General features: G+C 43.8%; 1 protein-coding gene across 4 annotated transcripts in view; it reads right to left on the bottom strand.

Moving 5' to 3' along the window:
• The window catches only part of SAMD12 (sterile alpha motif domain containing 12), a 378,982-nt gene that overhangs the window by 158,128 nt on the left and 202,416 nt on the right, over positions 1 to 18,438 (bottom strand). For all 4 annotated transcript variants that reach the window (XM_082721798.1, XM_082721795.1, XM_082721796.1 and 1 more), the window contains exon 4: positions 3,039 to 3,179. In XM_082721798.1, the coding sequence (XP_082577924.1) occupies positions 3,039 to 3,179 (141 nt within the window). The remainder of the gene's footprint in view (positions 1 to 3,038; positions 3,180 to 18,438) is intronic.

Raw genomic sequence — 18,438 nt, 5'->3', positions numbered from 1 at the left:
TCCAAGGGAACAACGTTCAGAGCAGGGCCAGGCGTGGCTTATGTTTCTTGCAAATGTAGGTAGTTACAGGGCCCTTGTGAATAAGAGAAGGGAAATCAGAGGCCAGCATTTTAACTGAAGGATAGTTCTGGCTTTTGATAATGAGCTGTTTCAAGATTTTTTTTTTTTTTTTTTGTCATGATTCATTGTTAGTGCCTATAAACCAATGTATTTACTGAGTCCACATGCAGATTTTTAAAGTACCTCATAGTTTTTTTGTCTCTGGGTCAGCATCCAGAAGGAGGAGAGTAAGAAAAATCAGGGTAGAAACTCCATGCTCCCTGTGTTCCGACGACCCACAGTAGTCAGCAGGAACTTCCCCAGTCCTCTTGGGACCATCTTCGTCCTATTACTGTCATGGGGTTCCTGACCAACAGTGGGAACATGACTGGTACAGAACTAACAGACCAGTTTTAAAACAGCCATCGGGAAGTTAGAGAAGTAGGCTCAGCTATTGTTTCCTTTAGAAGCATGTTCAGGGATTTCCAGAAGCTAAGTAGCATTCTAAAATCTTTGTTTGGACTTATTCAGCACATTATTTCTACTGACTAATATTTGCAGAGTTGAGGAATCAAATATTCAATACTGAATCACATATCACCTCCACGGTGAATTTCCATATGATATATCTGTTAGGCCAGTCACTTACTTGGGTGGAACAGCATTCCTTTTTTTATCATAGCAAACCCAGACCACAATATTTTAAGCCTACCCCAGCTGTCTTTAGAACTTCTATTATCAGTCATAAAAACAACTTGTCAATTTTTTTGTTTCACTTAAAAAAAAAAAAAAAGAAAAAGAAACTATCACTTCAATAAGGCTATAGATTTTCTGAAGTCTGCCTGGCATGAAATGAGTTTGAACATTAACATGTAAAGGACAAGCAATAAAAAAGGTAATATGAGTGCAGACAGAATATCCAAGAGCTAGTGAACGTGATCTCTTCTAAAGGGAATGGAATGAAAGAATGCAAAATGCACAGCTTTTCCAAGCTAAAGAAAGTGACAACAACCGAATTGAAAAGGCTGAACTTAGCATTACCTTCCCAGAACACAAACATATATTTAGCTTAATAGACTTGAGTACTATCTCAGGAAAAACCTTATATATTATGCATCTAGGGCAATGAAAGCTGTAGAAAATGATTTTGCAAAGCAAACACACTGCAGGCTGACAGTAGCAGAGGGAAAAAAAGAGTCTAAGGCACACGAGATGAGTTTAGGTCTCATTTTCTATATATCATCACAGGAGGAAAACAAAAGAGCAGAGACAACCTCAAGACACTAACCAGAACCTGGCAGAAGGATGCATGTGGCTGAAGCTTAAAACATGTGCATTATTTTCTGATTATAACCATAATACAGATTCAAATGAGAAAATTTGGAAAATATAAGAAATATAAAGAAAACAACTAAAATCACCCACAATCCCACCACCTAGAGAGAACCATTTTCAAAACATTGGCACATTCACTGGCATCCCTTTTTCGGTGTACATATAAAAAAATGTTCTTTTTAAGAAATTTGGTTCATACTGTAAATAAAAATTTTTACATGGTCTTTACCACCCACCCCCACTTCTTTTTTATGTTTTTATTTCTTCTATTTTATTTCCAGTACTTCCCCATGGTGTCATGTATTCCTGGAAGATTTAATTTTAATGACTGCATTATATTGTAGCTTATGAATTTAAGACAAATTATTTGTTCCTTTCCATATTGCTGTTCATAATTTTTCAGTTTTGTAAACAGCACTAGGATAGACTTTCTTATAATAACTCTTTGAATCTCTATTTACTTCTTCAAAGAAACTAAAAAGTATATCAGTATGTCAGATTCAAATTTAAATCACTCAGAGTACTTGTACCTATACATTTACCACTGGAAGCCTCTGGAGACAAATGCAAATAATGCATATCAAATAAACACACTAATTTGCCATCACTCCAAGTCTGCATTCATCCTTCTACAACAGTCATCTCTAGGCAGTACATCACTTTCTCTAGGCAAATGGCCTATTACTGAGTTATAATCTAAATGCAATACCATGAAACTTGGCTGACCCAGATTTCTCCAATATCAGTGCGCACCCAGACTATTCTACAGGTTGAAAAATACCCTCGGCTCTCAAAAATACATATTTTATCCTCCTTTCACTTAAAATGGTGTGTAATGGACGTGAAAATAAAATAAATAAAGGGCTATAGCCAGTGGAGGTTGGTAGCAACCAAAGCCTATGTAGACATATGAGTTACATACATTGCAACTTAAGGTTTTCTGCAAATTCCAGCTTTTTTCGGCCACTTCCTGTCATAGGTCTCTGAAGTACTCCCCACATATCGAATTAATTATGATCTTTGTTTAGAATTATATGGTCATAATATTCCGGGCTTAAATTCTTTACAGTCTATTTTTAAGGAATGATTCTATTTTCAGGATGCTAAATAGAGTTCTCAAAAATCTCTCAAGAGTGTGTGTGTTCATATGCATAGATATACACAGACACATACCTTTAAACTGTTTTTCTCCCATTAGTCAGCAAAAAGCAAAGTAAAATGAAACACAACAAAAACCCCACTTGTAACATGATCGTATGAACTAGGGAGTCACGCAGATTCCAAGGCCTCCCTCAGAATTGGTGGTCAGACTAAGGGAGCTTGGGCCGCACCGTACAACTCTAGGGGTGCAAATATATCCCTATCTCTGGCATTGTGCAGTGCACAACCTATATAACTCTATGGGATGTCCTTGAAATTAGGTCATCAGATAATTCCATTTGCTCCTCCATTACTTGGTTGTGCATCCTTCCCCCAGTGACCTATAAAAAGAGTTTTAGGAGGGAAGTGGCCTTTAAATCTATGTACTTTTTTTTTTTTTTAATAAAAGAAATTCTGCAAAGACACAGTAATAGTCTCTCCCTGGCTCCCCTTTGTCCTGATGGCAAGGGTTTCTTTCTTCCCATCCTCCCCTTCTATCCACCCACTAGGCAGCAGCAGGATACCTTGTGTGAGTAACTGTAGGTTTCTGACTTCTTCGCGCACCTTCAGCTGGAGCACCTGTTGTAAGATATGCTGCCGGAGGTTCTCCTGGGCAATCCCCATCCGCTCAAGCTTTTTGTCAGTCAGTCTCAGCAGGGCTCGCCCTGCAGGGTTTCAGAAATAAAAGAAAAAGCAAATGAACAATGGCTGGAAAAGATTTCCACCTTCGTTTTCGGCTAATCCTGCCGGAACAGTAGTTTCCTTCTAAACAGACACTTGAGGAGCGAAGGTCCTCAATTATTCTTACTGACAAGAATTGATCATCTGGATAAAGAAAATGGACAAATTTAGAAGAGAACCCCTCTTTTTATCTAATTTTGGCTGTCCTCCACTGAAAACACACAGAGTCAAACAGAATAGCAGAATTTTAACCTGGGTATTTCGGACCCAGATTGCAGGTTGCCATAGGAACCCACACACTTTGGCAGGCGATGGGTCCTGAGGCTGGCCTGTAGGAACTCATGCCTGGACAGCCCAGAGGAAGACTGGGATGTGGTCGCTGTGGTTATAGAGAAACTGACCAATGTCTAACCCAGGTTACAATAACATTTCATGAAACATGCATGTAAAGTTCCCATGGTCACCTGCATCCAGGCATTTGCCTGGTGCCCCCCTAGCGCTGAGCTAGACTTCCATTTCCAGACGGTGGGAACTAAACCTTGATTGCAATCTTGGGCCTCAGGCCAGGGCTGCAGAAGCACTGGGAGTGAGGGGAGCAGGGCGAGCGAGGGCATCTAAAGATTGCAAAACAAGGAGCCTCCAGGAACGAGTGCCTGGCATGGCTTCCTGTTTCCCAGGATGTCTGCGTGACTCCCTTCCTACTAGTTTCCATCAAATCCCCAAATTCTCTCCCACTCTGTGCTTGCCCTGACAGAAGCAGACTTCCACTGTGAGGGCTTAGCACAAGAGATGCAGAGTATGATTGCGGTTCAATGCTGTAGCACCCCCGTTCTCTCCCCTCAGCCCTCCGTCATCAGACTTGCAGAGCTTTCTCATCTCAGCTGATGTCGAGTCAACTACGTGTGATCAATGTCTTGGGTATATTATCACATACACTTCAGAAACTAAATTCTCTGCTTCCTCAGAACCCCCCCCACCAAGCCAGGAGACAGGGTCAATGGACATTTTCACCAAAGATATAGGGAAGTGTATGTGGCCTGCAAACAGAGACAGACAAACAGAAAGAATCAGGTAGGAGTGATCTGCGCTGTTTGCTCTTCTTTTTTACCCCCTGGTAAGCCTTGCAAAATGCACCGGTTGGGATAAGTTAGGTAACATGTTGCAGTAACAAATGATCCCCAACTATGGGGGTGGCTACAATAAGGTTTATTTCCTGCGTCCTGTACACATCAAATGCAAGTCCACCCACCTTGAACATGACTGATTACTGTATTGACAGGAAAAGAGGTGTTAAAAGGTCTCACGGCATCACAGCCTAGAGGTCACTGACAAAACACTGGTCAGAGCTAATCACATGAACCTTCCCGCCTACACGTAAGCGTACATGTAAGAATTGTGCATCCATCACCTGCCAAGAAGGTGGTGGGAGGGGAGAGAAATACTTGGCGGGCAACACCGATAAGAACTACACCAATACAGACTTGGCTCTGGACCAGGGCCTGGCAAGGTCGTGAGTGCAGTGAGCTATGGCAGTCTGAAGGGTCAGTAAAAGCTACACCTGGCAGAGGATGGAGAGGTAGGGGAAAGGAATCCTAGGTGGCCATAGCTGACACCACGAGGAAGACTGTGGTGGTTTTCAGAAAGGAAGGAAAGAACATACAGACTCCAAGGAGTTCCAATAGTCTCCTGTGATAGATGGATGATACCCTCCCCTCCGAAGATGCCCAGGTCTTCATCTCTGAGACCTGTGAATGTGTTACATGACAAAAGGGACTTTGCAGGTGTGACTATGTGTAGGGTCTTATGAGGGCAGAGGATCTGGCATTATCCAGGAGGGTCTAACGTAATCACACAGGCATCTGTAAGGGGAAAAGACAGGGGAGCCAGAGAGAGAAGGGACAATGGAAGCGGAGGTCAGAGTGAGGTGGCCGCAGGCCGAGGAATTCAGGTTTCTAGAAGCTGAAAAAGACAAGGACATGGATTCTCTCTCCTACTCCCATCTCCATACTGTCTCCTATCTCCCATCAGGAAGCATCTCTACCAACACTTTGAGTTTCCATAAGACCCATTTTGGACTTCTGATCTCTACAGCTATAACGCAGTAAATTTGTGTGATTTTTATGCCACTAAGCATGTGGTCATTTGTTACAGCAGCAATTGACCCTTTGATCGAAATTTAATACATTTAAAAACAAAAAAACAACCAATGGTTTTAGATTCCCTTTCCTAACTTCTGGGCAGCGGCATACTCAAAGGTAGAGAGCTGAGGGTTGGTGAGCCCGAGTTCCAGGTCAGGACAGCCCTGCCTTCAAAGCCCTGCCTTCAAAGGCTCACCTCACCATCTGACCTTGGTCCTAAAGTTTCATTTGGGAAGTACAGAACGGGATCCGGTATCCTTTATGTGGGTAATTCGCTTCCAAATAAGACATCGAGCTCTTTATACATGCTCTCAACTTAAAACTACTGCATAAAAAAACTTCCTGAAGTTCAGATGATCTAAATCCCTCTCAACACCAAAATATAGATCACCCATCCTCCTATCTGTTCCCCAGGACTTGAGCTGCGGTTTCATAAGCTGTGACACTCGGGAGCTGGTGCCACTGAGGCCCTGGGAAGACACACGGGAGCTGAGTCAAGTAAGTTGGCTGGTCTGTCTCCAGAGCCCAGCGCTAGGAAGTCAGGATGAGTATTCTGTTCAGGGGGCATGGCTCAGTTTCTCTGTTTGGTGGCCCCCTGAGAACTTCTAGCCTCAGCCTTTCCAGTAATGCAGCTGACTGGTCGATGTGTGGAACCATAAGCCCTATTAGAATGTTATCTCCCACTTGGGTGGGTCAATAGCTTTAGCGCTGAAAAATGCAAGTTGGGAAATTCTATTAGTTGTAAAAATCTGCACATTTGAGACTATGTGATGCAGACAATTGTGCCCATCAACATTTCACACGCTAAATACTCAGCTGCTCAAACTGCTGCTATCCAAGTCCTGAGAAAATAGGTATTATTTCTATTTTGTAGAAAGGAAAATTGAGAAGTTGAAAAATATTCAGATCATGAGAGCCTTCCCTAATTCCTCCTCCTGTAACTTTAGTTGGGCTTTATCTTCCGTGGCAGGAAAATAAAGGGCTCAGACTACAAGAAAAGAGATTATGAGAAAATTGTATAGAAGAACTTCCTGATAAAATAACTTCTAGAAAAGATCACGATTTGCACACTGAGGATGGTCCGAACAAAATCTGATTCACTGTCTTCTTGGTTGGTTTCTACAGAGCCACCCAGGTCCACGGCTCTGAAAAATCTGCCCAATAATCAGATCATTTCCAGCAGCAAATGTCCTATTAACCTTTTGTCCCTACCACCTACTGCTGACCACAAAACAGTGTCCAAAAAAGTGTGGTGCTTCTGATGCTGGGGTCAGGGAAGTGATAAGTAGTCAATCATCAATCACATTTTTTTTTTTTTTGTAATTTATGTTGTCACTTTGGTTGCTTAGCATAAAAATCCAGTTAATTCAACAAATACTTATTGCGCACCTACTGTGTCCCTGTCACTTTGTCATTCACCTTGAGTATAATGAGAACAGGGTCAACCTTGGTGCCTTCAGAATGGCAAGGCAGGCAGCTAATGGTAAAAGCTGACAGGCATGGGATGAGTGCTAAGAAAGGGCAAATACGAGATCGCAGAACTGCGTGACCTAACCCAGTCTGGGAACCACGAGACTGTCACTGAGTAAAGAGCATTTAACCGAGGACTTCAGGAATAAGACGTTGTCAGACCAAGACCACTGGATAAAGCAAAGACTTCTTTAAACGTCCAGCAATCACGTGGACGAAGAGGGAGACCGCTGCCGCAGACAGAGGCGAGAGGCACGCCTTGACGCCTTTTGCCTTCCTTGCCTTATCTCCAGAGAAGGTCTTGGGCACCTTCCTCTGCCCTCAGCGGTCCTCACAGCGAGGAATCAAGAAGAGAGAAATCAGTTCAGTCTCAGAAGCAGAGCACCAACGACATTTCCTGATCTTCCCACCTGGTTTTATAAATGGTATTTCAGGAATCCAGGCGGCTCAGCCTGCACAGACTCCTAGATTCTGAGAGCTGGAAGGAGCTTAAAATGCTCCCCATTGATCACTGGCTCACCTTTGACTTCTTTCCTTTGTTAAGCATTTTTTGAGCACCACTGTGTACTTGACACCATTCTGGGTACTGAGGCTGTGGGAGGAGTCGTCTTCTCCGTCTCAATGGAGCTTAACATTTAGTGCCCGAGACAGACGATTTACAAAGGAACTGCTATGCGGGGGCAGACAGGGACCCCTACGGGAAGGACAGCACTTTGTAGGTGGGGTGATGGGGCGAGGCCTCCTTCCACACCGGAACACGGAGAAACGTCAAAGCAATGAGCGGAAGGGCAGGAAGGCTAGTGTCAGGGCCGAGGAGCCAAGAGAATGGTAAGAAAGGAGGTCTAGGGGCGCCTGGGTGGCTCAGTGGGTTAAAGCCTCTGCTTTCGGCTCAGGTCATGATCTCAGGGTCCTGGGATCCAGACCTACATCGGGCTGTCTGCTCAATGGGGAGCCTGCTTCCCCCACTCTCTCTGCCTACTTGTGATCTCTGTCTGTCAAATAAGTAAATAAAATCTTAAAAAAAAAAAAGAAAGAAAGAAAGAAAGAAAAGAGTTCTGAAAGAAGGCAGGTACCAGATCACACAGGGGCAGCTAGGTCTTGGTGAGGACTTTGGATTTTATTCTGAACATGGGAAATATTAAGCCAGCAATGATGTGGGCGTGACCTTATGTATTAAAAGAATCCCTCAGGTCCCCATGTGAACAGACTGGGGGTATAGGGTGGGAAGTTAAGGAGCAGTGGGCAGAGTCCACACACTGTCCCAGTAGTTAAAGCAGAAGGTGCTGGTGGCTTGGATGTGGGTAGAGGGGAAGAAATCACCAGAAAAGTAGAATTCTGAATTACAGTACCTCATACCTCAAAGTGGGATGTGAGAAAAGACAGACCTCAGAGATGATGAGTTTTTTCAACTGGAGTCTCCAAGGGCTGGGGGCACTATTTCGGTGCAGGAGGCTGGGTCCCCAATTCCGAGTGAGGAGTGTTGGGTCGTGCAGGAGATCACGGGAGGGTGAGTGCTATTTTTTCTCTTGAGGTCACTTGGGATATAGAGAAGTAATGGAAAGAACAGAACTAAACAGGGAAGGATTCAAATAGTCTTCCTTCTTCCCCATAGTGCTTTTAGCTCTTCAACATTCTTCTCAAATCCCAAAGCTCTGAGTCCACTGGGGTAAGGGAAGCACGGGGGCACATCGTGGTGGAATTTAGAGAAATCCAAGGGACCAGTCATGACCCAAGCTCTGTACCGCTTCGCCCCCAACAGTTGTCCTCATGCTGAAGATGCTTTCCCAGGACCCTCTGCAGAAGCTCGAGCCCGGGAATAGGCGATGAGAGAGCTCGCCCCGCAGAAACACGGGTCTGACGCTCTGCGAACAGGCCTGGAAAATTCGTACTTTGCTGCAGTTTAAACTTGAGTGTAGACACAAAGGTTTTATCAACTGTGGTCCACCACAATGCCTACTCCGTAAGAATCAGTGTCTGTCCTGTCAGCTTCCCTCCTGTCACTGTCCCCGTGCCGGCATGTAATGCTCAAATATTCATTGAATGAATACACTTAGCGCTACTAAATGAATGTTCTCTTCTTGACTCACATACTGATGATCTCAAGGTCATTAACTGACTATCTTTCCTGATGTAAGAGACTTGGCTGGAAACCGACTCCCAGGATGAGGAGAAACTGAAAATAGCCGAGGGCGGGGGCCGTATTGTGTTGGGGACGACCGCAGATGCCAAGTTGAAAGGAACAGAGAACTTGACGCTAAATGAGTCCTTTGCCTCCCTGCAGGTTTAAAGAAAGACAAGCGTCTTGTCCTTCTTTTGAACAGGCACCAAGTTGAGATGGCAAGGCTTGATGGGCAGATGGGCAGCAAGGACAGGACGGACGAGGGGCCGGGGACACAGAGGGCCGAGCTTTTGTTTCCTGCAGGTGCGGCCACAAACAGCAAACACGGGGACTAGAAACAACAGAAATGAATTCCACGTTCTCCTGGAAGCCAGAAGTCCAACAGCGGTTTCCCTGGGCTGAAATTCAGGTGTGGCAAGGCCACCCTCCCCCTGGAAGCCGAAGGGGAGAGTCGGTGCTTGCAACTTGCCACTTCTGCTGGCTGCCAGCGCTCCCTTGCTCGTGGCCCCGTCACTCTGCTCTGTGTATCCTCGCCTCACCTCCTTCCTCTCTCCTGTGTGTGTTCTCTCTGCCTCTCTCTCAGAAGCACGCTTGTGATGTGATGTCGGGCCTGCTGAAATAACCCTGGGTAACGTCTTCCTAGGAAGACCACATCTTCGAAGTCCCGTCTGCCTTCCAAGGTAAGCATTGACCGTTTCCACCTCTGGGTGGCCCTCACGCAGACGACTCTAAGCTGGAAGGAATCTCTTGAGATTTCAGAGTCTCGCACAGGATTTGTCGTGTTCCACGTAGGTAAGTGAGGCTCAGAGAGGGGGAGTGGACCAAAGCCACACAGGGAAAAGGCGGGGGGAAGACTTAGGTCTAGACATGTGTTTCTGACCTTCAGGCCCAATCTGGGCTTTGGTCTTTAGTTCAGGTGCTCCTTACCTTCTGCACAGAGAATTGTAACAGAAGCCCTGTCGCAGCTTCTTAAGATCAGTGACTGTATGCCATAAGGCACAAGGGGACATTTCTGGGTAAGCTAACAGGGGTGCCAAGGATGTGGCTTCAGGTCCTACCCCACTGGGAAGTCTCAGTGCCACTCTAAGTGGTTGGGGACTGCTTCTTCTCCCAGAGAAGAGGCTGGATCACAGGGGCTCTTTGTTGCTAGAAACAGAGGTCACTTACAGTTCCCCCAAGAAAGGGCCATTTGTACCCTGGGTTAGCTCCAAACTTGCTCTAAGGTAAGGGCCTGTGTCATGCACCAGGTAGAAGTTCCTGGCTCTACTCCTCTGTTGACCGGTCAAGAGCAACAGAGTGATGATGAATGTTGGACGTACAGCCAGTGTCCCACAGCCTGACCCTTGTGTCCCCATCTCCTCATCCTTCCGAAGCTGGGATATCTGGAGCAAAGAAATAGGGAGAGAGTGAGAACGACAAAAGCTAAAAGGTTTAGATAAATGCTCAGGGAAGCATATGTGAGTCTGAGCTTTCTCATCTCTGCAGCGGGGATGAAAATGACACTGTTTCATAGGGTGACTGAGCATCCAGTGATATAAAACATACGCATGCCCTTTGCAAACTGGAAGCGCTAAGATCATGCAATATGGGTCCTATAGTTCTTTGGCTGGCTGGGAATGATTCCTCCTCCTCCTGGCAATGATCACGACTGCAAACATTTATTGAATAGTCCCTGAATTAAACACTGGAGAGTTAGACACGGATAACCTTACCTTCCACAATTCTCTGAAGATATTACTCTGCACACCTGATTAAGAGCGACTGTGCCCAGCTGAAGGTCATACACCCACTAAGCTACAGAGCTGGGATACATAAAGACCCTGCTCTTAGCCACCCCCTGAACTGCCACGCCCTAATTTTTCAAATAGACCTTATGGGTCCCCAAGCCCATTTCTGCTGATTCTTGTGTAGGGAGCACCAATACAGCAAGTAGAGACTGAGGGTCAAAAAAAGGTCATCATCTCTGATGACTTAAAGGCAAGCAGTGTAAACACTGGTATAATATCAGGAGACAGAAGGCTGTGATGGCCTTTACTCTTTGGTCTTCACTGCATAGAGGATCACAGGGGACTGAGTGGTCCTTGAGAGCAGCCAATAAACACATTCATCCTCTCCATCATACAGATTATCTAGGTCTGTACCAGGTACTGAATAGACCACTAGCAGCTGGGAAGAGAAAGAGAAGATGGTTTCCCTGCCAGAGGGACAAGGAAAAGTCTTCTGAGAGTCCACAGGAGGGGCGCCTAACTTAGCTGGGGTCCTTGAACAACAACAGCAAAAACAGCCAAGATGGTGAGGAGTTGGAAGGAGAGCATTCAAGGTGCAGGAACAGCATAGGCTAAGACAGGGACCTGAGAACCGGAAGGTGCATTTAGGGAACTCCAAGAAACCTGATATTGTCACACGTGGAGCATGAGGAGGGGTCATGCCCTTTCATGCTGTTCTGCCCTATAGAGGAACCAGTCTTACTCTTTCTTTCTCTGTCTGCCCTAAAGTAGCACATAGGAAACGCTAAGGGATCATGTGCACCATCACAAAAATAGTCCCATTTACAGAATAAATAGTATAAGTTCCTCATTTTTGCCTACATTGTATCCCTGATCATTTCTGGTAAAAGAATCTCTCTTGATTTTGGGGAGCTGGTCCTCCTCACCTAGTGGACGTTTTAATAATAAAAAAAAAAAAAAAATTCCCATGGTACCTTTTACTTCTAAAGTACCATATAATGATCTTTTTCTTTCTCTCTCTCTTTTTTTTTTTTAAGATTTTATTTATTTGACAGACAGAGACCACAAGTAGGCAGAGAGGCAGGCAGGGAGAGAGGAGGAAACAGGCTCCATGCTGAGCAGGGAGCCCAATGCAGGGCTCAATTGCAGGACCCTGGGATCATGACCTGAGCTGAAGGCAGAGGCTTAACCCACTGAGCCACCCAGGTGCTCCCCGTTTAATGTTCTTGATTAGGTTTATTTTTCATTTTGATTCCCTTCCATCTCCTCCCACAATGTAAGAGCCACAAAAGCAGGGTTGCAGGAATGTTTCCAAGCACTGCCTAGAGCCGAACTCGAAGTATGCACTAAATACATATTGGTTAGGGGTGGCTCAGTCAGTTTAGCGTCCAACTCTTGGTTTTGGCTCAGCTTATGATCTCATGGGTCATGAGACTGCATCTTGCATCATGTCTTTCACTGAGCATCGCACCCAGTGGGAGCCGGTTTGAAGATGCTCTCCCTCTGTCCCCTCCCCCCATTCATGTGTGGGTGCACACAGGTGTGCTCGCTCTCTCTCAAATGAATACATTTTTAAAAAAATATTTTATTTATTTATTTGACAGAGATCACAAGTAGGCGGAGAGGCAGGCAGAGAGAGAGGAGGAAGCAGGCTCCCTGCTGAGTAGAGAGCCCGATGTGGGGCTCGATCCCAGGATCCTGAGATCATGACCTGAGTCGAAGGCAGAGGCTTTAACCCACTGAGCCACCCAGGCGCCCCTCAAATGAATAAACTAAAAAAATAAATAAGTACTGGTAAAATTAATGCTGGGTGTTCACTAGAATTCATTAGAATTGCTAAAATTTGCTAGAGTTGCCATGTTTTCTAAGAGAGAAGTTCTCTTTCTTTCTTAGATCATGTCCCAAGGGACAATATGAGCCTAGACTTGCTGTCAGCGGCTATCTATGCCAACATATGGAGAGAGTTTGCTAGAGAATTAAGTCAGCAGAGAGAGCAGAGCTGAGAGAAAAAGAAAAAAGGGGAGTGAGAAAGGAAGATAACAATATAGGATTTCCTGAGTATAGTTTTGCCTTAAGTCGGATACCCCTGGGTTTCTCATTTATGTAATGCAATATTGGGGTGGGACCGGTTAGCAAGCTGAGCTCATTTACACCATTTGCATCCAAGGGAATCATGACTTACAGGTCCAAGCTCACGTGTGATGCTTGGTTGAGGCACTGTACTGTCTCTCTTATTCCTATTTTCAAGAAAGCCCATCATGGTGGGTAGATAAGAATATCCGAACCTATCTTATAATAATTGGCTTTCAAAAAGTTAATCATTGGCAAAGATTGGTATTTTAATTTTTATTCCTTACAAATTGTTTGGAATATACCTTAAACCTGACTCCGTATTTCTATTTGGCACACCTGGGGCAAATCCTTATCCAGTTTATGACTGGAGGTCACAAACTCAAATGTTGTCAAATGTGTGAAGAGAATCACTCTAAGGGACAACAGGGTAGGTTGGACAGTTTGGTTTTTAAATTTTCTAAAATGAGCAATTCCCACCCGTTTTTGCTAGGCCAGAATATAGGCTGAGTGTTGCTACTTCTATGAACAATTGAAAATCCAGAAGTTTTATGAAGCCTCCCAATTTAAAATTTGCCTGTTTTTTTTTTCCCCACACTATGAGAGCCAGACCATTCATGCATATGGGTCCTAGTCAGCTCACAAGTTGCCACTTGCAACATCTGACTTTTAACCCTAACTCCCCCATATCCCTCCCACTTGCAACGGAAAGTGCTTCAGGAACCTCGCCTTTAGGGTTTCATCAGACTTTAGCAACAGACTCCAAGTTTGGGGATTCCATTCTCTACAGACTATTCCAAATTAACAGCTAACCCAGACCAAGGGGAGTTGAAGACTAGTGAACCGGCCCTCTATTTTTTATGACCTGGATGTGTCTTGCAAATCCATCTTCTTAAGTAACTCCCACCCCAGTGCTAGATTTCCTAAAGGTGACTCGGAATCACCAATACCAGAGCTAACAAGGACTCTGAGGTTAGCCAACCTGTTGCCTCATTTGTTGGCAAGAACCGGTGCAAAACCTTCCAAGACCAATAAATCTCTTCTCGCTTCTACCTGATAGCACAGCCCACTGCCAAGCCTGGTCACTCACTTGGTTACATTAAGAATGATTAGCCATTAACGGAATGCTAAGACAAGGATTCATGGACATTTATTTGCACTGTTGTTACTGTAAGTAATTTAGCATACTGATGGGAACAGGACGTATTGGTTGCTTTGTTTTGTTGTTGTTTTTAACCAGTCTGGGATATAAAAAGACTGTTTTAGACAACCTTTTTTTTTTTTTAATTTAACCTAATTTAAATTTTAACTAAATTAAATATTATTCAATTAATGAACATATAGTGTATTATTAGCTCCAGAGGTAGAGTTCAATGATTCATCAGTTGTATGTAACACCCAGTGCTCACTGTATCACGTGTCCTCCTTAATGCTAATCATCCAATCACCCCCTCCTCCCAAGCCCCTCCTCAGATCTAGTTTTTTGGTTGCATATATTCAGATGCTGATGACGTTAACGGGAAGAAACTAGAATAATGTTATTTCCCATCGGAAACAATGCTTTTCAAAACAGAGTGCAAATGTGGCCCTGCATGATTCTTTGGTCCTTCAAGAAGGAATACACATCTTCCAAACAGTAAATTAAAGGTTAAATCCTCTTATGTTGTTGGTAGTACATAGAGTTACCAAATCCCCTTCAAAAATTAATTTAAGAAACCCCTAAAACATTCTATTGGGGGATTCTGTTTTAGTCCCTAGGAAGACTCAGTAATTACTTCCCTTGTACCTTAGAGCAGATTTTTCAAGCAAAGAAATGTAGTACCAACATAACAGAGACTCGAGTTGAAGATTTATGATATCATAAACAGCCTTCAAGGTCTTTTCTGTTTTTGATAGGTAGACCCAACCTCTCGGTATGTTTGCCTTTATTTATTAGCATTTGTATGCATTGTTTTGGGATTCTCTGTTAATTGAGTGTCACGAAGGTGAGCAACCCACTGTGCATTAGGCATCTTCTAAAATTAATTGCCAAGAAGCCTGTAAGATGTCTATCGACAAGGGTCCTCTCAGCCCTTGATATTCTGCTCATGGCCATAACAGCCAAGTATGCCGTGTTCCTGTGTTGAAGACAGGCGCTAGGCATGCTGGCTTCTCCGTGTGAATTAATTTGAACGAGTGACTCAATTTAGCCAAAATAATGTTTAAAGAAAAGTTTTAAAGCTACTTTGACTCCCTCTTCCTGATGCTTAGGGATTTGTTTTTTCTTAAACTTTTAAATGCTTAACTTTATTAGCATTGGGGATTTTTTTTTTTTTTTTTTTAGTAGAAAAATTAACAAGGGAGTGCTCTCCCTGGTCCAGATACATTCAACAGAAGACATGGGAAGAGTACTCCTGCCTTCAGGGAGATGAAAAATTACCTGTGATGTAAGATCAGCAAACATTAAAGAGCATTAAAACAATTATGTGATAAAACCTGTAGCAATGACCACAAGGACCGTGAGATCTTGAAAGTCAGGGCTGGATTAACCAGTTGTTAGCTACCTGGTTATTGGTTTGTGACGATTCACCTTTTTCAGTTTCAGTTTTTTAACTGGTGAACTGGGGATGATGTGACACCCTTTCTCCCATTTTGTCCTGATTAAGTACTCTAGAAAGTAAGCAAATCAAAAATAACGTTGCCACTTTTAGAAAGTAAGTCAAGCAGAGGGTGAGTTATCACATGGTTTCAGTTACTTGCAGAGTATAAGGAATAACATGGAGGACATTAGGAGAAGGAAAGGAAAAGTGAATTGGGTGAAATTGGAGGGGAAGATGAACCATGAGAGACTATGGACTCGAAGAAACAAGCTAAGGGTTTTGGAGGGACGGGGGGTGGGGAGGTAGGTGAGGCTGGTGGTGGGTATTAAGGAGGGCACGGTTTGCATGGAGCACTGGGTGTGGTGCATTAACAATGAATCTTGGAACACTGAAAAAATAAAATGAAATTTAAAGAAAGAAAGAAAGGTAAGGAACCCACATGAGATCCTATGGGGAATGGTGTAGCTCACTCCAAAACTGACGGGGTTCCCTGAAAAGATGGGACCCTGACAGTAGAGTGAGAATGCTTTATCAGGAATGAGGGGTAACAAGGAAAAGGAAATTCTACTTATGACAAGTGTCAAAAGCCATCAACGAGATACGCAAGGACAGTGGAACTCATCTGCTTAGTCTACTTTGGCCCACTCACACTCGAGGCTGGATAATTCTTTGCTGTGGGGGGTGGGGGCTGTCCTGTGGATCGTAGGATGTTTTGCAGAGTCTCTGGCTTCTACTTGCTAGATGCCCATAGCACCTGCTCCCAGATGAACCAATCAAAATGTCTCAAGAGTTCTGCCAAGGGTTGCTGGAGGTCAAAATCCTCCTGGTTGGGAACCATTTATCTGGATGTTTGCTTCCAACAGATTCTCAAAAGGCTAATCTCCAAGACACAGACTAATCCTCAGCATTGAAGGTGGTTGAGGAGGCAAACCAAGCCAAGACTAACTTCTGGGAAGAGCACCTACTGTGTGTCTTTTCCCACTCATTGTCCCATTTAATCCACAAAGCACCCTGGAAAGCATTCTTAACTCCATTTATAAGATGAGGACAATAGACTTCATGGAGGTAAAGCCCCGAAGCACCCAACAGCAGAACAGGGATTTCAACTCGTTCTACAAGTAAAACTTCCCACGCATTTGACCTTGACCTGTCGCAAGCCCATAAGCATAGCACTTCAAATGAGGTTTAACTTAAGGGGCCTCATTAGTAATAAAAGTTGACTGAAGTTTCCCTGTTTGATAAGTAACCAAAATTCGAGGGAACTGAGACCCTAAACGTTGACACTGGGGTTGCTTCAACACTGAAGAGACATTCAAAATACACATCTACATAATGTTCTCTTTTGTGCTCCAAAAGGGACTAAAAATAAGCTCACCAAGACTGAAGCCCAATATGTGAGGTCAAAAGGTTACATCACTAAAAGTTATGTTCTATTTAGATAGGCCACATGAACAGATTCTCAGCGTCTTATTTACCCGTGTCTCCATACATGCTTCCCCTTCTACCGCCTTCCCTCCCTTCTTGTTTGATGGACTTTAAGGACCGGCTCAGGCCTCTCTTTCCCAGCAAGTGCCCTGACTCCCTTTGCAACCTTACCTTTGCACAGGTAAAATAGAAGGTTGTAAGCGCTCCAGTAAGGGTCTCTATTTCTCTACTTAAAAGCCCTTAAAGCAAAGGTATAACTTTTCATTTATACATTGCCAACATCTAGGAAACTGCTTAATAAATACTGAAATGATATTTGGACCATGTCCGTCAAAGGAAACCCAAGTTCGGTAATGTGGCAGATTGTAAGGACAGCAGCCTCACGTTGCGCCATCATGTCCATCTGGCTTTATCAGGTCTGTAATGTCAATACCTTGACTTTGCAAAAAGATCCGCAGGCTCGCAAGAGCCATCTAATAGTGCCGCTGGTGATGGTGCTAAGGATTGTAGGACCTGAGATGAAATGGGTAACAGCTTTCTTCTCTTATTCTTTCATCTCAGAGATTACAAATGCTAGAGCAGGAAGAAGATGGGAAGAACAGGGAAGTCATGCCGTGATGAGTTTGATCACTCCTGTAGAGTGGCAGCACAAGGAGAAGGGGCACTGGATGGCCCTGACAGCGTGGATAAATGGCTTTAGGATGATTAAGGGCATAACCTATGGAGTCAGATGTTTGGGCGCGAATCACATCTCTACCACAAACATGACACCCAACCTCAAGCAGATTACTTAACCTGATATAAGTGTTCAGATGCCCATCTTATCAGTGAGCATGATAAGAGTACTTCTGTCACAGTCATATTTATAAAGAATAAATGAGAGGATACATGAAGGCACTTAGCACAACGCCTGACACATAAGTCTCTTTGAACAGAACTTAGTAACGGATGCTGATCGCAGTCCTGAAACTGAGGACTAGCAATAGGTGAGCCCATTATCAGCGGGGAGGGTCCTTTGTTCCCACAGGTGAAATGTATGGAAACCTCCATGCTGATTACAAACACCAACGCTTAAATAGCACACCTCTTGACTCAATGTCCCTCTCCATCTCTGCTTAATGGCTCACATCACTCGGCTGCCCTCAATTTCCCATTTTATAATTCTACTTTCTAGGATATGTGTCTCAGGTATTCAAAGTAATTTCAAATTTATTTTTTTCTTTCCTTAAAGAACTCAAAGTTACAACAAGACATTTCAAGAATTACTTGGAAAGAAAAGCAAAGCAAGGCCAACTTGGGTTTTCTCTAAGCATGCTGGAGCCAGTGTTCTGGGACCAAACGGCCATGCCTGAGGGCTCTCCAATCTCAAAAGGTTTCCAATTATCATTGTAAGTAACAGTTTGTTCACTATGGGCACAAATAAAGACATGTTATGATCAGTAATGAACTCTATACAATCAGTTATAAATGATAATCAAAATGGGCCCCAAATAAGTTGGAGAAGCAGAGGAAGTTGAAGGAAAAAGTGAGACTCTTTGGTATGATTTTCTTTCTTCTGACTTAGATTTGATTATAAAATATTTAGTTCATTGTTCGTTCATTCTTCTCACAATAATGTATTAACTTACACTTTAATTGTGTTAATTTCTAGGGGAAGGGACCTGAACTTGTAGCAGAATGCTTGGGTTTAAAGCCTGGTGCCTCCACACTGTGGA

The sequence above is a fragment of the Mustela nivalis genome (assembly GCF_964662115.1).
Source record: "Mustela nivalis genome assembly, chromosome: 2".
In the NCBI taxonomy this organism is placed as follows: domain Eukaryota; kingdom Metazoa; phylum Chordata; class Mammalia; order Carnivora; family Mustelidae; genus Mustela; species Mustela nivalis.
The sequence above is the reverse complement of the archived record's forward strand: the minus strand, read 5'-3'. Positions and strand labels throughout refer to the sequence as shown.